A 24,563-nucleotide genomic window follows, 5' to 3' on the forward strand; every position below is an offset into this window, starting at 1 on the left:
GGTATTTTTTGCCTCTAATAAGGTTTTTATTTGCCTCTCAGAGCGCCCCCCCCAGCGCTCTGCACCCTCAGTGACTGTTGTGTGAAGTGTGCTGAGAGGAAAATGGCGCACAGCTGCAGTGCTGTGCGCTACCTTTATGAAGACTCAGGAGTCTTCAGCCGCCGATTTTGGACCTCTTCTCTCTTCAGCGTCTGCAAGGGGGCCGGCGGCGCGGCTCCGGTGACCATCCAGGCTGTACCTGTGATCGTCCCTCTGGAGCTAGTGTCCAGTAGCCAAGCAGCAAATCCACTCTGCACGCAGGTGAGTTCACTACTTCTCCCCTAAGTCCCTCGTTGCAGTGATCCTGTTGCCAGCAGGACTCACTGTAAAGTAAAAAACCTAAGCTAAACTTTCTCTAAGCAGCTCTTTAGGAGAGCCACCTAGATTGCACCCTTCTCGTTCGGGCACAAAATCTAACTGGAGTCTGGAGGAGGGTCATAGGGGGAGGAGCCAGTGCACACCACCTGATCTGGTAAAAGCTTTACTTTTTTGTGCCCTGTCTCCTGCGGAGCCGCTATTCCCCATGGTCCTTTCAGGAACCCCAGCATCCACTTAGGACGATAGAGAAAAAGAGGTGCACCAAGGTCGCTGGATGGCTAAGCTAAGCGACACAAGTGGCCGACACAAACACCTGGCCCATCTAGGAGTGGCATTGCAGTGTCAGGCAGGATGGCACTTCAAAAAAATAGTCCCCAAACAGCACATGATGCAAAGAAAAATGAAAGAAAAAAGAGCTGCAAGATGGAATTGTCCTTGGGCCCTCCCACCCACCCTTATGTTGTATAAACATAAACAGGACATGCACACTTTAACAAACCCATCATTTCAGCGACAGGGTCTGCCACACGACTGTGACTGAAATGACTGGTTGGTTTGGGCCCCCACCAAAAAGAAGCAATCAATCTCTCCTTGCACAAACTGGCTCTACAGAGGCAAGATGTCCACCTCCTCCTCATCCTCCGATTCCTCACCCCTTTCACTGTGTACATCCCCCTCCTCACAGATTATTAATTCGTCCCCACTGGAATCCACCATCTCAGGTCCCTGTGTACTTTCTGGAGGCAATTGCTGGTGAATGTCTCCATGGAGGAATTGATTATAATTCATTTTGATGAACATCATCTTCTCCACATTATCTGGAAGTAACCTCGTACGCCGATTGCTGACAAGGTGAGCGGCTGCACTAAACACTCTTTCGGAGTACACACTGGAGGGGGGGGCAACTTACGTAAAATAAAGCCAGTTTGTGCAAGGGCTTCCAAATTGCCTCTTTTTCCTGCCAGTATACGTACGGACTGTCTGACGTGCCTACTTGGATGCGGTCACTCATATAATCCTCCACCATTCTTTCAATGGTGACAGAATCTTATGCAGTGACAGTAGACAACATGTCAGTAATCGTTGGCAGGTCCTTCAGTCCGGACCAGATGTCAGCACTCGCTCCAGACTGCCCTGCATCACTGCCAGCGGGTGGGCTCGGAATTCTTAGCCTTTTCCTCGCACCCCCAGTTGCGGGAGAATGTGAAGGAGGAGCTGTTGACGGGTCACGTTCCACTTGACTTGACAATTTTCTCACCAGCAGGTCTTTGAACCTCTGCAGACTTGTGTCTGCCGGAAAGAGAGCTACAACGTAGGTTTAAAATCTAGGATCGAGCACGGTGGCCAAAATGTAGTGCTCTGATTTCAACAGATTGACCACCCGTGAATCCTGGTTAAGCGAATTAAGGGCTTCATCCACAAGTCCCACATGCCTAGCATAATCGCTCTGTTTTAGCTCCTCCTTCAATGTCTCCAGCTTCTTCTGCAAAAGCCTGATGAGGGGAATGACCTGACTCAGGCTGGCAGTGTCTGAACTGACTTCACGTGTGGCAAGTTCAAAGGGTTGCAGAACCTTGCACAACGTTGAAATCATTCTCCACTGCGCTTGAGTCAGGTGCATTCCCCCTCCTTTGCCTATATCGTAGGCAAATGTATAGGCTTGAATGGCCTTTTGCTGCTCCTCCATCGTCTGAAGCATATAGAGGGTTGAATTCCACCTCGTTACCACCTCTTGCTTCAGATGATGGCAGGGCAGGTTCAGGACTGTTTGCTGGTGCTCCAGTCTTCGGCACGGGCCACCGACAGCATCTCTTGCAGGCCCCTGTCGTTTTTTAAATAATTCTGCACCACCAAATTCAATGTATGTGCAAAACATGGGACGTGCTGGAATTTGCCCAGATGTAATGCACGCACAATATTGGTGGCATTGTCCGATGCCACAAATCCCCAGGAGAGTCCAATTGGGGTAAGCCATCCTGCGATGATGTTCCTCAGTTTCCGTAAGAGGTTGTAAGCTGTGTGCCTCTTATGGTAAGTGGTGATACAAAGCGTAGCCTGCCTAGGAACGAGTTGGCGTTTGCGAGATGCTGCTACTGGTACCGCCGCTGCTGTTCTTGCTTCGGGAGGCAATACATCTACCCAGTGGGCTGTCACAGTCATATAGTCCTGAGTCTGCCCTGCTCCACTTGTCCACATGTCCGTGGTTAAGTGGACATTGGGTACAACCGCATTTTTTAGGACACTGGTGACTCTTTTTCTGACGTCTGTGTACATTTTCGGTATTGCCTGCCTAGAGAAATGGAACCTAGATGGTATTTGGTACCGGGGACACAGTACCTCAATCAAGTCTCTAGTTCCCTGTGAATTAACGGTGGATACCAGAAACACGTTTCTCACCATCCAGGCTGCCAAGGCCTGAGTTATCCGCTTTGCATCAGGATGACTGCTGTGATATTTCATCTTCCTCGCAAAGGACTGTTGGACAGTCAATTGCTTACTGGAAGTAGTACAAGTGGTCTTCCGACTTCCCCTCTGGGATGACGATCGACTCCCAGCAGTAACAACAGCAGCGCCAGCAGCAGTAGGCGTTACACTCAAGGATGCATCGGAGGAATCCCAGGCAGGAGAGGACTCGTCAGACTTGACAGTGACATGGCCTGCAGGACTATTGGCTTTCCTGTGTAAGGAGGAAATTGACACTGAGGGAGTTGGTGGTGTGGTTTGCAGGAGCTTGGTTACAAGAGGAAGGTATTTAGTTGTCAGTGGACTGCTTCCGCTGTCACCCAAAGTTTTTGAACTTGTCACTGACTTCTGATGAATGCGGTCCTGGTGACGTATAAGGGAGGATGTTCCTAGGTGGTTAACGTCCTTACCCCTACTTATTACAGCTTGACAAAGGCAACACACTGCTTGACAACAGTTGTCCGCATTTGTGTTGAAATAATTCCACACCGAAGAGGTGATTTTTTTTGTATTTTGACCAGGCATGTCAATGGCCATATTCGTCCCACGGACAACAGGTGTCTCCCCGGGTGCCTGACTTAAACAAACCACCTCACCATCAGAATCCTCCTTGTCAATTTCCTCCCCAGCGCCAGCAACACCCATATCCACATCCTGGTGTACTTCAACAGTGACATCTTCAATTTGACTATCAGGAACTGGACTGCGGGTGCTCCTTCCAGCACTTGCAGGGGGCGTGCAAATGGTGGAAGGCGCAACCTCTTCCCGTCCAGTGTTGGGAAGGTCAGGCATCGCAACCGACACATTGGACTCTCCTTGGGGATTTGTGATTTAGAAGAACGCACAGTTCTTTGCTGTGCTTTTGCCATCTTAACTCTTTTAAGTTTTCTAGCAGGAGGATGAGTGCTTCCATCCTCAGGTGAAGCTGAACCACTAGCCTTGAACATAGGCCAGGGCCTCAGCCGTTCCTTGCCACTCCGTGTCGTAAATGGCACATTGGCAAGTTTACGCTTCTCCTCAGACGATTTTGATTTAGATTTTTGGGTCATTTTACTGAGCTTTATTTTTTTGGATTTTACATGCTCTCTACTATGACATTGGGCATTGGCCTTGGCAGACGACGTTGATGGCATTTCATCGTCTCGGCCATGTCTAGTGGCAGCAGCTTCAGCACGAGGTGGAAGTGGATCTTGATCTTTCCCTATTTTACCCTCCACATTTTTGTTCTCCATTTTTTAATGTGTGGAATTATATGCCAGTAATATATCAATAGCAATGGACTACTACTATATATACTGCGCACAACTGAAATGCACCACAGGTATGGATGGATAGTATACTTGACGACACAGAGGTAGGTAGAGCAGTGGACTACTGTACCGTACTGCTATATAGTATATACTGGTGGTCAGCAAACTGTGCAAAACTGAAATGCACCACAGGTATGGATGGTTAGTATACTTGACGACACAGAGGTAGGTAGAGCAGTGGCCTTCTGTACCGTACTGCTATATAGTATATACTGGTGGTCAGCAAACTGTGCAAAACTGAAATGCACCACAGGTATGGATGGATAGTATACTTGACGACACAGAGGTAGGTAGAGCAGTGGCCTTCTGTACCGTACTGCTATATAGTATATACTGGTGGTCAGCAAACTGTGCAAAACTGAAATGCACCACAGGTATGGATGGATAGTATGCTTTTGCATTTCTGCGGGAAGGGGGGGGGGCACAGACATGGGGGGCGGACTAGCCTTGTGCTGGGCGTCCCCCCGCATGTCTGAGTTCCTGATCGTAGCTGTGCTAAATTTAGCACAGCTATGATCAACTCGGAATGACCCCCATTATTCCTTCATGGACTGAATGAGACTATTATATCACAGGATTCGGTATGTGTGACCGCCGGGCACCATATTGACGCTGGAATCCCGGCTTGCAGAAGGACATGGGGGGGGTGAAGCCCTTTGCAGGCTCGGTGGCTGCGCTCGCCACAGGTTATATTCCCACTCTATGGGTGGACATCCAAAAGTGGAAATAGTCCCTGTTTGTCGGCATGCTGACTGTCGGGACTGTAAGGGGGCGCTATTGTGACTGCCAGTCACGTAACTATCTCCCATATCACTGACTTGTAGTAAATCTGCATTTGTAGCTATGTTTTCTTCCTCCGCCGTCGGCGTGCTCCAGATCCGGCAATCTACTGTTTTTAATTTCATTTTTTCCTGTAATGCTAATTTAATGTTCTTTCATAGTAATAAATATACTGTATGCGGGCTTAAATATATTGCGGATAGTAATAGTTTCTACTACCAAGGTAGAGTTGAATGGGGGAGTAATGTAAACATTGTAACATTTAAGAATCATATGTAAGTATAATCACTAAGAAATGCGCTGGCTGCGTGCGCTGGTTCATTACCTGCAGCGTTCAGCGCGGTCTAGGCACACCGACAGTTTGACCTAAGAAGTCCTGGAAGAATATGGGGGGTCATTCCGAGTTGATCGTTCGCTAGCTACTTTTTGCAGCCGTGCAAACTCATAGTCGCCGCCCACGGGGGAGTGTATTTTCACTTTACAGGAGTGCGAACGCCTGTGCAGCCGAGCGGTACAAAAACATTTTTTGCAAAACAAGACCAGCCCTGAAGTTACTTATCCTGTGCGATGATTCTAGTGACGGAGGTCCCGGAATTGACGTCAGACACCCGCCCTGCAAACGCCCAGACACGCCTGCGTTTTCCCTACCACTCCCAGAAAACGGTCAGTTGACACCCATATACGCCCTCTTCCTGTCAATCTTCTTGCGATCGGCTGTGCGAATGGATTCTTTGCTAGAAGCATTGCACAGCAACGATGCTGTTTGTACCTGTACGATGCGCCTGTGCATTGCGGTGCATACGCATGCGCAGTTTTGCTGGTTTTTTAACTGATTGCTGTGCTGCGAAAATCAGCAGCGAGTGATCAACTACTGTATTATGTATTCATACTGCATGTAAATCAGTAATCTACTGACCTGCGTAAATAGTTGCCAGGATTCAGGCTTGGGCCTCATAACGCTGCAGAACGCTGGACATGCCGGTTTGTATGGATCCCAGCCAGTGTCTGTAGCCTACAGGACTCTTTCAGTCTCACCTTCTATACAGTATATGTAGTAGGTCTCCTAGGTCTATGCAGAATCTCGGTGCATTTATTATTTTGTTTATTTTCTGTGGTTGTATGAATGGTCGACCATGTCAAGGTCGACCACTATTGGTTGACATAGACATGGTCGACATGTGCTAATGGTCAACACGTGAAAATGGTCGACACGGGACAGGTCGACACATGAAAAGGTCGACATGCATTTTTTAAACTGTTTTTGGTGTCATTTTTTCATTAACGTGACCAGGAACCCCAATTAGTGTACCACGTCCCCTTGCATAGCGAGCGCTGCGGGCAAAGTTACCATTGCCAATCGTAGTCCATGTGGATGGTAAAATATGGAAACGTTAAAAATCTTTAAAAAAAAAGTAAACCTTTTCATGTGTCAATCTGCCCTGTAACGACCATTTTCATGTGTTGACAATATGTACATGTCGACCGTGTCAATGTTCACCAATAGTGGTGGACCTTATGACTGTTGAGCTTAACATGGTTGACCATCCAAACGGATACCATTTTCTGCTGCTGTCACTTTACTTGTATGTTATGATGGCTCTGTGATCTGCCCTACAACAGCAGATGTTCCATACTGTATCTATCTATCTATCTATCTATCTATCTATCTATCTATCTATCTATCTATCTATCTACGGTCAGGTCCATAAATATTGGGACATCGACACAATTCTCATATTTTGGGATCTATACACCACCACAATGGATTTGAAATGAAACAAACAAGATGTGCTTTAACTGCAGACTTTCCGCTTTAATTTGAGGGTATTTACATCCAAATCAGGTGAATGGTGTAGGAATTACAACAGTTTCTATATGTGCCTCCCACTTTTTAAGGGACCAAAAGTAATGGGGCAAAACTAAACAATCCTAAATCAAACTTTCACTTTTTAATACTTTGTTGCAAATCCTCTGCAGTCAATTCCAGCCTGAAGTCTGGAACGCATAGACATCACCAGACGCTGGGTTTCATCCCTGGTGATGCTCTGCCCGGCCTCTACTGCAAATGTCTTCAGTTCCTACTTGTTCTTGGAGCATTTCCCCTTCAGTTTTGCCTATCTATCTATCTATCTATCTATCTATCTATCTATCTATCTATCTATCTATCTATCTATCTATCTATCTATCTATCTATCCCTATTGCATTCTATCTGTAAGGGAACAAGGATCTGCTCTCAGTGGGTGTGTAACTGGTTATGCCCAGGGGAGCAAATTGATGGAACATATTCCTGGCACACACCACAAATCTTATGAAACCTCCTCATCTGCTGAATGTTCTCCATGGACAGGTGTGGCTCCAGCCTCCCCAATATCCAGCATTTTACCAGACTGATTAATCTGTAAGCTGTGAGAACTGATGGTACATATAACAAGGGCCCTCATTCCGAGTTGTTCGCTCGCAAGGCGATTTTAGCAGTATTGCACACGCTAAGCCGCCGCCTACTGGGAGTGAATCTTAGCTTCTTAAAATTGCGAACGATGTATTCGCAATATTGCGATTACACACCTCGTAGCAGTTTCAGAGTAGCTTCAGACTTACTCGGCATCTGCGATCAGTTCAGTGCTTGTCGTTCCTGGTTTGACGTCACAAACACACCCAGCGTTCGCCCAGACACTCCTCCGTTTCTCCAGCCACTCCCGCGTTTTTTCCGGAAACGGTAGCGTTTTTATCCACACGCCCATAAAACGCTGTGTTTCCGCCCAGTAACACCCATTTCCTGTCAATCACACTACGATCGCCGGAGCGAAGAAAAAGCCGTGAGTAAAAATCCTATCTTCATAGCAAATTTACTTGGCGCAGTCGCAGTGCGGACATTGCGCATGCGCACTAAGCGGAAAATCGCTGCGATGCGATGAAATTTACCGAGCGAACAACTCGGAATGAGGGCCAAGGAACATCCTCAGTTTCTTCAGGGTCTATTTATTCATTATCCCTTTATTTCTACAAAAGTAAGATCTCCCCTTCACCTCCACACCCCAATCTTCTTCCCATCTCCCCTCCCTTTACCCTATTACCTTTTTTGTTCCGCCTACAATACTCAGACTTAACTGTGATATTTCAATTTAATTGTATTTGTTTGTTTGTTGGATGTCTCAGACATCTCACAACGTTTATGAAAATGTTACTGATTTTCTATACTGGTTTACTCCTGTGTAATGTTAAACATTTTCTTCGTCAGCTCTGATTGTGTGTATGTTCTACGGTTATTGCCGCTCATTGTTATCTCCCTTTTTCTTCTTTTTTCTTTCTCTGTGTTAACCAGGTACATGTGATTACTCGCATTGTTTTTTTTTATTTTATTGACGTACATGTGCAATTCTTCACAATAAAAACTTTATGACTTAAAAAATAAAATAAAATGGACATTTTCACCCAGTACCAGGACCATTAAAGGTAACACAGGTGATATTACGGACATTTCCTGCTGACCTTTCACAAAAATACCACATTTTCAGAGCATGACAGCGGAAACCTTCTCCATCTCCACATGACGCTGATACCCGGACGCCCTCTCTTTCCTATAGAAAGGAGGGTCATGTTGCAAAAAGGCATAGGCAAACACAGGGGGGATTTCCAGTTGCCCGGAAACCTCCCTCCTCTTGGCAGGTGGCTCAAATTAGGACAATAGCAATGTTATATAATACGATTACTAGAGCTGCTACCATATCATGCAGTGTAAGGAACAGAGAAGAGCTGCTGCACATGCCCAGTCTGTGTGTGTGGTTCTCAGTCCTCAATCAGTGCAATGGACCGGAGAGTTGCTACCAGGAAGAAGAGACAGGAGCCTTACCATGAGGTGGGAAGATGTGTGCTTAGAAAGTGCAGTACTGGTTTTATTATGTTTGTGTATTCATTACAGTATGTTTAACCTTTTCCTGACCACTTATTTATATTATTTAAATATGTTTGATACAACCAATACTATAGGCAATCTATAAATACGGTATTCCATGTTCCGCAGAGTAGGAGATTGTGGATTGCATTTGGAAACCCCCCTATAGAAATCCTGCGTTTGCCACTGAAAGGGATCTCTTTGAATCCCTCCTCATCTGTTCAGATCCCTCCACTAGAACCTGGCTTCTTCGTGCAGCTGTGTAGATGTGATAGGGATAGTGGAACAGCTGATCTTCGGATCAGCTGTCTTCTTTTATTAGCCACCTCTGCTGCAGCAAGTTGTATACTAACGTAGCACTACCGTTCAGTGCTTGATAAATAGGACTCTTTGTGCTTTTCAGTGAGCAGGTGTCTGTTACTTTGCCAGTTTCCTAAATATATCCTACAGTCCTGTTGCATATGTGACAAGAGTCACATATAAAGGTATTTACATTTTATTACCTACTTTTAATGCACAATGGGGGTCATTCAGACCTGATCGCTCGCTAGCTGTTTTCTGCAGTCCTGCGTTCGCATAGTCGCCACCCACCAGGGAGTGTATTTTAGCTGTGCAAGTGTGCGAACGCATGTGTAGCAGAGCGGTACAAATAGATCTTGTGCAGTCTCTGCGCAGCCCAGAACTTACTCAGCCGCTACGAACAATTCAGCCTGTCCGGGACCGGAATTGACGTCAGACACCCGCCCTGCAAACGCATGGACACGCCTGCGTTTTTCCAAACACTCCCAGAAAACGGCCAGTTGCCACCCACAAACGCCCTCTTCCTGTCAATCTCCTTGCGATCGCCCGTGCTAATTCCTCGCACAAACCCATCGCAGAGCAACGAACCGCTTTGTAACCATGAGACGTGCCTGTGCATTGTGGTGTATACGCATGCGCAGTTCTGACGTGATCGCAGCGGTGCAAAAAACGCGAGCGATCAAGTCTGAATTACCCCCAATATGTATTAACATTTATGTATATGGTGCTAGCATATCTCTTTCTACATAACAATATTCTCCCTCTATCTATCTATCTATCTATCTATCTATCTATCTATCTATCTATCTATCTATCAACACTCCTAATATTTGAACATCTATCTGAGTCTTTCAACCCAGAAGACCACCCAGAGAACTTCCAGGTCCCGATACTAGGGGTGAGGCCAAACATGTGGAGGCATGGCCACACCCCATTGTCACTACTAGAGCCCTCTGCAGTGGCTGCATGCCACTGATACCGCTTTCACATCACAATGTTAGGTCCCATCCAGGATTTGGAAACGGGTCCTTCCCGGGTGGGACCTGGCACTGGACTCTACACACCACCATCCCGATCCAGCAATATGCTGGGTCAGGTAGCCATCCGGGGGCAGGGACGGAGCCGGCACCGGGGGCAGGTGCGAAGGCGGCGCTAGGAGATTACATCACCTCCACGCCGTCACTCCCTATGCAGTGAACGGGTCCTGAGGTTGCATCGACCCGGCAACCCGTTCACACTGCACCTGACCCAGTATTTAACCTGGGAAGAATAACCCGTCTTTATTCCCGGGTTCAATTACCAGGTCAGGCGAGCCGGCAATTCATCCGTGGCCTCTTTTACACCGCACAGTGACCAGTGTTGACCCGGCAATATACCGGGTTGATACCGGGTTATTTTTGCGGTGTGAAAGGGGTATGATAGACTTCATACCGCTCTGTGCATCTCTGCCAGCTATACCACCTAATGCATTACTGTGTTTTTGTCTATGGGGGTCATTCCGAGATGGTCGTAGCTGTGCTAAATTTAGCACAGCTATGATCATTCACACTGACATGTGGGGGGACGCCCAGCACAGGGCAAGTTCGCCATGGATGTCAGTGCCGGCACCACCCCGCAGAAGTGCAAAGGCATCGCACAGCGGCGATGCCTTTGCACTTCAAGAGTAGCTCCCGGCCAGCGCAGCTTTAGCGTGCTGGCCGGGAGCTACTCATCGCTCCCCAGCCTGCAGCAGCTGCGTGTGACGTCACGCAACCACTGTGGCCTGCCCCCCGTTCGGTCCAGCCACGCCTGCGTTGGCCGAACCGAGCCCACGAAAAACGGCGGCCAAACGCCGCCGTTCCGCCCCCCCCCCTCCCCGCCCAGCGACCGCCTCTGCCTGTCAATCAGGCAGAGGTGATCGTAGTGGTCCGTCTGGCATGTCTGGCATGCGCCGGCGCACTGCGGCGCCGGCTCATGCGCAGTTCTGACCCGATCGCACCGCTGCGATAAACTGCAGCGTGCGATCGGGTCAGAATGACCCCCTATATGCACTTGTGTTAGTGCTGAGCAACTGCCTTTGTGCTGCTTGTGTCTACAGTTTCTGCAGCCTGTACTTAGCACATTGGGCCTGTTTTACAGCAGACAAATGGACAGCCCATGCTGCATGCAGGGTAAATACTGGCTGCTTTTGGATGAAGCCCACAAATACTGAACATTTACATTTTTGTGCTGCAGAGTTGTGCTATGCTAAGTCACCTCCCAGCTCTACAGAGCTACATTAGAATATATTAAAACAAATCCAACATAGAGTACTAGTTAAGGTATGACAATAAGAATCACACATTATGTAAAATATGTCACTGTTTCTCCCACACACAGAGTAAAAAGATTATCTCCAACTGCAGAACACTGGGGGTAATTCAGACCTGATCGCAGCAGCAAATTTGTTAGCAGTTGGGCAAAAGCATGGCCCTCATTCCGAGTTGTTCGCTTGCTAGCTACTTTTAGCAGAAATGCAAACACAAAGCCGCCGCCCTCTGGGAGTGTATCTTAGCACAGCAGAATTGCTAACGAAAGATTAGCAATTCTGCTATTAAGTATTTCCCTGCAGTTTCTGAGTAGCTCCAGACCTACTCCTAGATTGCGATCACCTCAGTCCGTTTAGTTCCTGGTTTGACATCACAAACACGCCCAACGTCTGGCCAGCCACTCCTGCGTTTTCTGCTGGCACGTCTGCGTTTTTTTTAGCACACTCCCTGAAAACGCTCAGTTACCACCCAGAAACACCCACTTCCTGTCACACTACGATCAGCAGAGCGATTGAAAAGCTTTGTTCGCCTGTGAGTAAAATAGCATAGTTTTGTGTAAAATTGCTTAGCGCGTGCGCCCTGCAGTGCATACGCATGTGCAGAACTGCCGGATTTTAGCCTATTAGCAATTCTGCTGAAAATAGCAGCGAGCGAACAACTCGGAATGACCACCCATGTGCACTGCAGGTGGGGCAGATATAACATGTGCAGAGAGAGTTAGATTTGGGTGGGTTATTTTGTTTCTGTGCAGGGTAAATACTGGCTGCTTTATTTTTACACTGCAATTTAGATTTCAGTTTGAACACACCCCACCCAAATCTAACTCTCAGCACGTTACCTCTGACCCCCCCCCCCCCCCCACCGCAGTGCACATGGTTTTGCCCAACTGCTAACAAATTTTCTGCTGCGATCAGATCTGAATTAGGCCCACTATGGGGGTCATTCCGACCAGTTCGCTCGCTGCGTTTTCACGCAGCAGAGCGAACGGGTCCCTGCTGCGCATGCGCCGGTGCCTTTGTGCGCCTGCGCATGCGGCACGGCCGACGGCCGTGGCAGGACAGCGGTCGCATCTGCCTTATTGACAGGCAGAGGCGATCGATGGTTGGGAGGGGGCAAAACGGCGGCGTTTGGCCGCCGTTTCGTATGCGCTGTCCGGCCAACGCAGGCGTGGCCGGACCGAACGGGGGGGCGGGCCGCAGCAGCTGCATGACATCATACACAGCCGCTGCAGGCCGGGGAATGAGGAGTAGCATCCGGCCAGCTCGCTAAAGTTGCGCTGGCCGGGAGTTACTCCTGAAGTACAAAGGCATCGCCGCTGTGCGATGCCTTTGCACTTCTGCGAGGGGGGCCGGACTGACATGCGGGGCGGACTAGCCCAGTGCTGGGCGTCCCCACGCATGTCAGGAAAGTTGATCGTAGCTGTGCTAAATTTTGCACAGCTACGATCAACTCGGAATGACCCCCTATGTCAGACTGGAACAGCTGGTCTTATAAAGGGAATTTGCTAATCCCTTTTACTAAACCACAAAAACAGAAAGAAACCTGAGCTCAGCTTCAAATAGCCAATATAATATTATAAACACACTGCATAATCCCGTGTAATAGCATTGTGTATGTAGTGGCGATTTAATGCTGGTCTCACGTTTCTTTCTGGGTATGTCATTCAAATATAGGGGGTAATTCCAAGTTGATCGCAGCAGGAATTTTGTTAGCAGTTGGGCAAAACCATGGCCCTCATTCCGAGTTGTTCGCTCGCAAGCTGCTTTTAGCAGCTTTGCACACGCTAAGCCGCCGCCTACTGGGAGTGAATCTTAGCATAGTAAAATTGTGAACGAAAGATTCTCAAAATTACGAATACACACCTCTTAGCAGTTTCTGAGTAGCTTCAAACTTACTCGGCATCTGCGATCAGTTCAGTGCTTGTCGTTCCTGGTTTGACGTCACAAACACACCCAGCGTTCGCCCAGACACTCCTCCGTTTCTTCAGCCACTGCCGCGTTTTTCCCAGAAACGGTAGCGTTTTTTCGCACACACCCATAAAACGGCCTGTTTCCGCCCAGAAACACCCACTTCCTGTCAATCACATTACGATCACCAGAACGAAGAAAAAACCGTGAGTAAAATTCCTAACTGCATAGCAAATTTACTTGGCGCAGTCGCACTGCGGACATTGCGCATGTGCATTCGCTCCGTTGCGGAAAAAAAATAACGAGCGAACAACTCGGAATGACCCCCCATGTGCACTGTAGGGGAGGCAGATATAACATGTGCAGAGAGAGTTAGATTTGGGTGTGGTGAGTTCAATCTGCAATCTAAATTGCAGTGTAAAATAAAGCAGACAGTATTTACCCTGCACAGAAATAAAAATAACCCACCCAAATCTAACTCTCTCTGCACGTTATATCTGACCCCCCTGCAGTGCACATGGTTTTGCCCAACTGCTAAAAAAATTCCTGCTGCGATCAACTTGGAATTATCCCCCATACTGTATGACACTAATGCTGCATTCAGATCGTAAATGCCGGATCCTACCCGGTAAGAGAAAAGTGTACTTACCGGGTGGGATCCGGCATTTGCGCTCCGTTGCTGGCTTTCCGACCCGGCAATATACCGGGTCGGTTGCCATAGCAGCGGGGGGCGCAGCAGCAGCAGGGGCGGGGTGGAGGCAGCGCTGGGAGATGAGCTCATCTCCTGCGCCGCCTCTCCCTATGCTGTGAATGGGAGCCGTGTCGCATCGGAACGGCTCCCATTCACACTGCGCCTGACCCGGTAATCAACCCGGTAATAACTAATAACTCTTCTTTTTTACCGGGTTGAATTACCGGGTCAGGCGACCCGCTAATTCTGAAAAGGAGCTTTCACATCGCACACTGATCCGTTTCGACACGGCAATATGCCGTGTCGATACCGGGTTTTTAGTGCGATGTGAAAGGGATATATGGGGTAAATTTACTAAAGCTTCTAAAACAGAGAACTGGTATCGTTGCCCCGAACCAATCAGATGCTGGCTATCTGTGTTCTAATAGGCAATAGAGAAATGATAGGCAGCATCTATCTGTTTTAGTAAATTTGCCCCTGAAACTGCACAATTCTGGGCCACTGACTTTCCCTTTCTGAGCTGTTGCACCTGGTAACATAGGAAATGCCACTTTGTTCTAAATGTCATTTTTATAAAAGTTGAAGCTATCCTCAGAGTGGAGATGGATCACACCTTCTAAACAGTGGGCAAATTGCCCATAGCAACCGACAGCATCTACCTATCATCTTATAGCAGAGGCGGCCAAAACGTCGATAGATCGCGATCCCAGTGTAACTTGCTGCCTCTGCCCGGAGCGTTCCCAATGATGCATTGCGCGGGTGATGTCATAACGTCAGCCGCGCACCCGCGCAATGCGCGATTGGGAACGCGATGTGAGGAGCCTGTGCGCCTGCTGGATCTGGGTTGATCCAGTCAGCGCCAGTGACAGCAGCAGCGGCGGGAAGCGGGAGGAGGCACGGGAGCAGGATCCAGCCAGCGGGGAGACAGCGAGACAGCTAGTGGGGATCCAGCCAGCTAAAGTAAGTTTATCTGGCACTGTGGGGGTATATGTGGCACTGTGGGCACATGGCACTGTGGGGGCATTTCTGGCACTGTGGGCACATGGCACTGTGGGGCATATCTGGCACTGTGGGGGCATATGTGGCACTGTGGGCACATGGCACTGTGGGGGCATATATGGCACTGTGGGGGAATATATGGCACTGTGGGGGCATATGTGGCACTGTGGGGGGCATATGTAGCACTTTGGGTACTTGGCACTGTGGGGGCATATCTGGCACAGTGGGGGCATGTGTGGCACTGTGGGGGTATGTGGCACTGTGGGGGCATATGTGCACTGTGGGGGCATATGTGGCACTGTGGAGGCATTTCTGGCACTGGGGGCATATGTGTATCTGGCACTGTGGGGGCATATGTGGCACTGTGGGCACATGGCACTGTGGGGGCATATGTGGCACTGTGGGGGCATATCTGGCACTGGGGGCATATGTGTATCTAGCACTGTGGGGGCATATGTGGCACTGGGCACATGGCACTGTGGGGGCATATCTGGCACTGTGGGCACATGGCACTGTGGGGGCATATCTGGCACTGTGGGGGCATATGTGTATCTGGCACTGTGGGGCAGGGCCGGCTCTAGGCATGTTCGAATAGAGCGGCCGCGCAGGGCGCCACCCTTAATGGGCGCCGCGCGCTGGCGCCGCCATATTCGAAGCTGGAGCCGGCCCTGTGTGTGCAGCGCAGCGTTGTCCCCGCCGTCCGTGTGTGCGGCGTGCGCTGCGCGGCGCCGGTGTCTAACGTCCGACGCCGGCGCCGCGCATAGCGCACACAAGTGGCCGCCCGCCCACCCGCACTCGGATCCTCACTCTCCCGCCCGCCAGCACTCCCGCCAGCACTCCTCCTCCCCCTCTCAGACTCAGCGCCTCAGGTATTTGGTGGGGGGGGGTTCAAACATTTATGGATCGCACTGTGGGGGCATTTATCTGGCACACTGGGGGCATATCTGGCACACTGGGGGCATATCTGGCTCTGTGGGGGCATTTCTGGCACTGTGGGGGGCATATCTGGCTCACTGGGGGCATATCTGGCACACTGGGGGCATATCTGGCACACTGGGGGCATATCTGGCTCTGTGGGGGCATTTATCTGGCCCTATGTGGGGGCATTTCTGGCACTGTGGGGGCATTTCTGGCACTGTGGGGGCATTTCTGGCACTGTGGGGGCATTTCTGGCACCGTGGGGGCATATCTGGAACACTGGGGGCATATCTGGCACACTAGGGGCATTTCTGGCACACTGGGGGCATATCTGGCACACTGGGGGCATATCTGGCACACTGGGGGCATATCTGACTCTGTGGGGGCATTTATCTGGCCCTGTGTGGGGGCATTTATCTGGCCCTGTGTGGGGGCATTTCTGGCAATGTGGGGGCATTTCTGGCACACTGGGGGCATTTCTGGCACACTGGGGGCATTTCTGGCACACTGGGGGCATATCTGGCACACTGGGGGCATATCTGGCTCTGTGGGGGCATTTATCTGGCCCTGTGTGGGGGCATTTCTGGCACTGTGGGGGCATTTCTGGCACTGGGGGCATTTCTGGCAATGTGGGGGCATTTCTGGCAATGTGGGGGCATTTCTGGCAATGTGGGGGCATTTCTGGCACTGTGGGGGGCATTTCTGGCACTGTGGGGGGCATTTCTGGCACTGTGGGGGGCATTTCTGGCACTGTGGGGGCATTTATCTGGCACTGTGGGGGCACTTATGCATCTGGCACTGTGGGGGCACTTATGCATCTGGCAATGTGGGCATTTATGTATCTGGCACTGGGGGCATTTATGTATCTGGCCCTGGGGGGGCATATCTGGCACTGTGGGGGCAATTTTATATATGGCACTGTGGGGACATATCTGGCACTGTGTGGGCATTTTTATATCTGGCACTGTGTGGGCACTTATGTATCTGGCACTGTGGGGGCATTTATGTATCTGGCACTGTGGGGGGCATATCTGCACTGTGGAGGCATTTATGTATCTGGCACTTTGGGGGCATTTATGTATCTGAACTGTGGGTGCATATCTGGCACTGTGGCCATTTATGTAGCTGGCACTGCTGGGGGGCATGTCACGTGTAGCTGGCACTGCTGGGGGGCATGTCACGTGTAGCTGGCACTGCTGGGGGGCATGTCACGTGTAGCTGGCACTGCTGGGGGGCATGTCACGTGTAGCTGGCACTGCTGGGGGGCATGTCATGTAGTGTTCCCGCTAGGCGTCTGTGGCTAGGCAATGTGTCTCAGTGCTCTCCCTGGTGCAATGTGTCTCAGTGCTGTGCCTGACGCAAAGTGTATAGGAGGTTCTACCTGGTGCAGTGTGTATTAGCTGCACTACTGTGTGGTGTAATGCAAATTGCCACTATTATGTGGCCACGTACCTTCCCCACAAAGTAACTCCCCTTAATTTTTGCTGCGCGCCTTCGGCGCGCACTGTCCATTCTTTGACATATAGGTATGGGAACAACAAGCAGTATGTACATCATTTTGCCCTCCTAACTTAAAAATGTGCCCTCCCTGTGATCAGCACCATGCCCTAAAAAGTGAACACTATCATGTGTAGCTGGCACTGCTGGGGGGGCATGTCATGTGTAGCTGGCACTGCTGCGGGGCATGTCATGTGTAGCTGGCTAGCTGGCACTGCTGCGGGGCATGTCATGTGTAGCTGGCACTGCTTCGGGGCATGTCATGTGTAGCTGGCACTGCTGCGGGGCATGTCATGTGTAGCTGGCACTGCTGCGGGGCATGTCATGTGTAGCTGGCACTGCTGCGGGGCATGTCATGTCTATCTGGCACTGCACATTATGTGTATCTGGCACTATACTGGAGACATTGTGTGTAAGGAACACTACTGTGACTATGTGTAAGGCTGCTAATTGTGTGAAAATATGTTTATAGTTTGATGATATGAAGTTGAGACCATGCCCACTTTTCCAGAGGCCACACCCACTTTCCGGGAGCGCGCGCACCTTTGGCGCGCGCATGGGGGGGGGGGGGGGCGCTTTTACACTTTCTCGCTCAGGGTGCTAGTAGGCCTGGAGCCGGCCCTGCTGTGGGGGCATATGTGTTTGCGGTTTTTATCTGTGGGGGCCAATGAGTGATTTCGTGCGAGACAGTCATAACACCCAGTGCAGCAAGGATACGCCCCTTTTTGTTATACCACGCCCCCTTTTTATGTTATACCACACTTCTTTTGGGGGCGCGCGCTGCATGAGTAGATCACAAAAGCTTTTCAGCTTTCAAAGTAGATCACCGACTCCAAAAGTCTGGCCACCCCTGTCTTATAGAATGTACTTGATAAATGCTACCTAGAAGCTCATTGGTTGCTAACGGCAACTTCTCCAGTGTTCAGGAGGTGTTAGTACATTTCCCTCATATACTGTTTTGTTTGACGTTGTATTTTTGGGGGTCATTCCGACCTGATCCTAGCTGTGCTAAATTTAGCACAGCTACGATCATTGACACAGACATGCGGGGGGACGCCCAGCACAGGGCTAGTCCGCCCCACATGTCTGGCCCGGCCCCACCGCACAAGTACAAAAGCAGCTTTTGTACTTGTAGAGTAACTCCCGGCCAGCGCTGCTCCTGAGGCTGGCCGGGAGTTACTTGTCGCTGCCAGGGTCGCAGCGGCTGCATGTGAAATCATGCAGCCGCTGCAGCCCGCCCCCGCACGGTCCAAAAATGGCGGCCAAACGCCGCCGTGCCGCCCCCTCCCACCCAGCGACCACCTCTGCCTGTCAACCAGGCAGAGCCGATCGCTAGGTAATGACGGCTGACTGGCATGCGCCGGCGCACTGCGGTGCATGCGCAGTTCTGAACCAATCGCACTGCTGCGAAAAACTGCAGCGTGCGATCGGGTATAGTTCTTTCGTTTTTCAAGCCCATCTCCAAATAACCAATGTAGTTATTGCACATGATATGAGTTTAGGGGGTTTTGATTGTTTTTTTAAATTACTCAGACTATAGAGAAAACATGTTAGTTACATGTAACACTTGGCGTGACAGGGGTATGTGGAGAGGTTTGCTCATACTTACCTACTTTCTGGCAGCCCTCTCCGGGAGAGAGCTGCCAGGTTGGCTCAGTGGAGGGGCTGACCGGGACAATGACGAGAGGAGGGGGCGGGGAGGAGGCGGAATGGTGTGTGGTGGAGGCGGGTCGGAGGCGGTATGAGGGCGGGGTTACATTGACACCACGTTTAAGCCACGCCCCCGCTCTGTAATGCCGCTATAACTGGCATTTTACAGCAGGGGGCGTAACTACGATGACGCGATTCTTGCTGAATCGCGTCATCAAGTGTCCGGACCGCCCACTTGACTCTCAAAGTGGGCGGCCGGGCAGGTGGTAAGTGAAAAGTCGGGAGACTTGTCTGCTCTTCCGGGGGGCCGGGAGGGTCACCCGATTTTCGGGAGCCTCCCGGCCATTCCGGGAGAGTAGGCAAGTATGGGTTTGCTGTAAGTGCACCCTTGTGCTGCCGTTACTGATGGTGCATTGTACTATAATTTACATTACAATGGTATGCGGTCAGCAAACCGCTCATTGGGATCCCGGCTGTCACAATGGCAACACCAGGATCCTGACGGGGGCACCATACCGCTGCCAGTATAAAGCGTGAGGTAGGTGATTCCCCCTCTATGAGTCATTACTCTTACTGCTGGTATAGCTGACACTTGGCTATGACATCTGGTGATGCATGAAGTCCCTAGTGAAGATCCTTACTGCTGGTCCTTTCCAGGAACCGTACTGGCCCAGTTACACCCCTGTGGCCATGCTATTCCCAAGGGAAATATTAATACAATACAAAGGTATTGCACATTGGAGTGATGGTAAGGCGCTTACCTTTTGTCTATGGATCAGTCACACGCCAAAGATAAATAACTCTATAATGCATGTTTCTAATCTACACCTAATTGCTCTGCAAACAAAGGTGAGGAAACCTGGCTTCATTTTCCTGCACCCAGTGTATAGCATTGCCTACTATAACAGTAGTAATAAAGTAAAACATCACTTGGCCATTTTTAGGATTAGGGTACAGGAATGTGTAGTGGCCGACCACGTTCCCGTGGCTGTGATGTCACAGGAGTGAGGGGCTGGGCCACTGGGAGCATGGAGCGAGTATGTGGGACCACGGACAGGTGCACTGGGCACCTCTTTCAAGCAGCGGGGGGCACTTTCAAGCAACCCAGAAGCCTAAAATAGGAGCAGCTGGGGCAGGAAACACTCCTCAGCCTTGCTCCCTGGGCGGTGGCACCGGTTGAACACCCCTAGTAACGACCCGGCTGAGATGTGGAGGAAGATGTACTAGAAGCAGAAAGTGGGAGATTCATCGCTAGTAAGGCCTCACCTCTGTAAAAGACATTTGTAACATTAATACATACTCGCCTACCTGACCCTCTCCATGAGGGAGAAAATGCTCTGTTCCTGGACTTTCCTGGTAATGTATGATTGCCATCACCTGTGGTGAAACACCTTTCTTATCAATTAACTAGCTCACCACAGGTGATGGCAATCATACATTACCAGGAAAGTCCAGGAACAGAGCATTTCTCCGGCAGGGTCCACAGGATAACAATGGGATATGATGGAGCGACAGCGGATTGGCACCAAACGATCACAAGCTTTCAGTCCTCCCAGGATACAATGGGCCCATCCATATATTTTTTGTTTGGTACGGCAGGAGCCGGACCATGGTAACAGGGCTGCTGTTTTGGGCAGCCCTAAGCTTTGTTAATTTATTTTTATAGTCTAACTACATTTTGAGTGATCTTTCCTAACAGCGTCTTACACACATATGGGAAAGAGTCGCTCCAACAACTCTCCGCCGGGTCGCAACAACGTTTACCCACAGTACAAGTGCTGTCTTGACGGGCGTCTGTGTCGTATAAACTAGCAGGTCCAGCAGACGTGACCAGGCTGTGGCCAGGGCACAGGGAGAAGGTAAGACATCGGTTCCACTTAGAAGCGGAATAACGGACACAGCCGCACTGTATTGGGAGGAGACTACCAAACAGTAGCTGGCGCGCCGCCACCTCGGGTGCTCCAGCGCTAGGCCTTAGGGATCATAAGTCACCAGGATTAGCATGAGGCTGCGATCCCTAGGGTTGATGTCAGCGGTGGGGATTCAGACGCTCTCCTGGTCGCCCCTCCCTCCAGTTCATGACCAGTTTCCGTCGGCCTCCCGCCATGAACTGATTTGCCTCACTTCCATCTCAGACGCTACCACGAGGGCTCTCCGTCGCAGCATGGGCCGTTGCATCTGTATACACTAAGCGCTACCGTGAGGAGACCCGGTCGCAGTGCGTCTGTGTTCACTATAAGTTACCGGAGTGGCAGTGTACACTAGTAGCATCTGGATCCACTCAGCGTTCGCTAACGTATTGATCGATCTTGGAAGTGGGGGGAGTCTCCCTGTATCCCACTCTACGGAGTACGGGATATTCAGCACTAAATTTCTATCTACTTTTGTCAGTATAAATAGTTAAATTTTAGTGCCTATTGCATATGAGTCTGTGTACATTACTGTTGTTTTCTTTGCAATGCGTCTAAATACGTTAAAGATCTGTATAGAACATAATTCAGTATTATGTACTTCTACATACTTTTAATGTGTTTGTAGTTGATAATATGCTCATATGACTAATATATATATATAAAACGTGACTGACTGCTAGTGTGAATGCTGACTTTATATATGTTTGTCAGTGGTTTCTTCTAAGCCTCAATGCTGGTGCATGGGTTGGGGTCAGATTGATATCACTTTAAATATTAGTAAAGTGATTACAGTCACAAATCGTGTAGCTTTCTGTGAAAAACTGATTATCATGTCTAATAGCGGCAGAGGTGATGAGGTTACAATAACAGTAACACCAACATGCATAACATGTTTGTCTTGCAAAGTGGGTTTACCTTTTCAGGATCTGGCACATGATGGGTTGTGTACAAATTGTTTTGCGTTTCAACGTATTGCAAGGCAGGTCCCTGTTCAACAGCAGGTAGATCCACCTTGGGCTATGATTGCACAGACCTTGTCCAGTATAGCTGAACGGGTAATCCCTACAGCTTCAATACCATACACTATTAACCCATACATGCAACTCCCTTCTTAAGGTATAGTCCCAACAGCTTCTCCAAGGAAGCAAGCTGATAAACCGAGTGTAAATATATCATCAAATTCACAGGCTACACAGGATGATACATCAGATGATGACAGCTCTATATACTCTGCTTCAGCATATGACTTCTAGAGATGAGCGCCTGAAATTTTTCGGGTTTTGTGTTTTGGTTTTGGGTTCGGTTCCGCGGCCGTGTTTTGGGTTCGAACGCGTTTTGGCAAAACCTCACCGAATTATTTTTGTCGGATTCGGGTGTGTTTTGGATTCGGGTGTTTTTTTCCAAAAACACTAAAAAACAGCTTAAATCATAGAATTTGGGGGTCATTTTGATCCCAAAGTATTATTAACCTCAAAAACCATAATTTACACTCATTTTCAGTCTATTCTGAATACCTCACACCTCACAATATTATTTTTAGTCCTAAAATTTGCACCGAGGTCGCTGTGTGAGTAAGATAAGCGACCCTAGTGGCCGACACAAACACCGGGCCCATCTAGGAGTGGCACTGCAGTGTCACGCAGGATGTCCCTTCCAAAAAACCCTCCCCAAACAGCACATGACGCAAAGAAAAAAAGAGGCGCAATGAGGTAGCTGTGTGAGTAAGATTAGCGACCCTAGTGGCCGACACAAACACCGGGCCCATCTAGGAGTGGCACTGCAGTGTCACGCAGGATGGCCCTTCCAAAAAACCCTCCCCAAACAGCACATGACGCAAAGAAAAAAAGAGGCGCAATGAGGTAGCTGACTGTGTGAGTAAGATTAGCGACCCTAGTGGCCGACACAAACACCGGGCCCATCTAGGAGTGGCACTGCAGTGTCACGCAGGATGTCCCTTCCAAAAAACCCTCCCCAATCAGCACATGATGCAAAGAAAAAGAAAAGAAAAAAGAGGTGCAAGATGGAATTATCCTTGGGCCCTCCCACCCACCCTTATGTTGTATAAACAAAACAGGACATGCACACTTTAACCAACCCATCATTTCAGTGACAGGGTCTGCCACACGACTGTGACTGATATGACGGGTTGGTTTGGACCCCCCCCAAAAAAGAAGCAATTAATCTCTCCTTGCACAAACTGGCTCTACAGAGGCAAGATGTCCACCTCATCTTCACCCTCCGATATATCACCGTGTACATCCCCCTCCTCACAGATTATCAATTCGTCCCCACTGGAATCCACCATCTCAGCTCCCTGTGTACTTTGTGGAGGCAATTGCTGCTGGTCAATGTCTCCGCGGAGGAATTGATTATAATTCATTTTAATGAACATCATCTTCTCCACATTTTCTGGATGTAACCTCGTACGCCGATTGCTGACAAGGTGAGCGGCGGCACTAAACACTCTTTCGGAGTACACACTTGTGGGAGGGCAACTTAGGTAGAATAAAGCCAGTTTGTGCAAGGGCCTCCAAATTGCCTCTTTTTCCTGCCAGTATAAGTACGGACTGTGTGACGTGCCTACTTGGATGCGGTCACTCATATAATCCTCCACCATTCTATCAATGTTGAGAGAATCATATGCAGTGACAGTAGACGACATGTCCGTAATCGTTGTCAGGTCCTTCAGTCCGGACCAGATGTCAGCATCAGCAGTCGCTCCAGACTGCCCTGCATCACCGCCAGCGGGTGGGCTCGGAATTCTGAGCCTTTTCCTCGCACCCCCAGTTGCGGGAGAATGTGAAGGAGGAGATGTTGACAGGTCGCGTTCCGCTTGACTTGACAATTTTGTCACCAGCAGGTCTTTCAACCCCAGCAGACCTGTGTCTGCCGGAAAGAGAGATCCAAGGTAGGCTTTAAATCTAGGATCGAGCACGGTGGCCAAAATGTAGTGCTCTGATTTCAACAGATTGACCACCCGTGAATCCTTGTTAAGCGAATTAAGGGCTGCATCCACAAGTCCCACATGCCTAGCGGAATCGCTCCGTGTTAGCTCCTCCTTCAATGCCTCCAGCTTCTTCTGCAAAAGCCTGATGAGGGGAATGACCTGACTCAGGCTGGCAGTGTCTGAACTGACTTCACGTGTGGCAAGTTCAAAGGGCATCAGAACCTTGCACAACGTTGAAATCATTCTCCACTGCACTTGAGACAGGTGCATTCCACCTACTATATCGTGCTCAATTGTATAGGCTTGAATGGCCTTTTGCTGCTCCTCCAACCTCTGAAGCATATAGAGGGTTGAATTCCACCTCGTTACCACTTCTTGCTTCAGATGATGGCAGGGCAGGTTCAGTAGTTTTTGGTGGTGCTCCAGTTTTCTGTACGTGGTGCCTGTACGCCGAAAGTGTCCCGCAATTCTTCTGGCCACCGACAGCATCTCTTGCACGCCCCTGTCGTTTTTAAAAAAATTCTGCACCACCAAATTCAAGGTATGTGCAAAACATGGGACGTGCTGGAATTGGCCCAGATTTAATGCACACACAATATTGCTGGCGTTGTCCGATGCCACAAATCCACAGGAGAGTCCAATTGGGGTAA

General features: G+C 49.6%; 1 protein-coding gene across 5 annotated transcripts in view; it reads left to right on the forward strand.

Annotated features, from left to right (window-relative positions):
- Window positions 1–24,563, forward strand: part of LOC134944371 (aldehyde oxidase 1-like) — a 267,367-nt gene that overhangs the window by 38,612 nt on the left and 204,192 nt on the right. The window contains exon 1 of one of the 5 annotated variants that reach the window (XM_063932951.1): window positions 14,728–14,949. The exons of 2 other annotated variants lie outside the window; for them this stretch is intronic. In XM_063932951.1, the coding sequence (XP_063789021.1) occupies window positions 14,782–14,949 (168 nt within the window). In that variant the 5' untranslated portion in view covers window positions 14,728–14,781. Of the gene's footprint in view, window positions 1–14,727; window positions 14,950–24,563 lie in introns of those variants that run through there. 2 more of the 5 variants (XM_063932952.1, XM_063932953.1) reach the window with 2 other exon arrangements.

This window comes from Pseudophryne corroboree, chromosome 7, assembly GCF_028390025.1.
Source record: "Pseudophryne corroboree isolate aPseCor3 chromosome 7, aPseCor3.hap2, whole genome shotgun sequence".
NCBI classification, from domain to species: Eukaryota; Metazoa; Chordata; class Amphibia; order Anura; family Myobatrachidae; genus Pseudophryne; species Pseudophryne corroboree.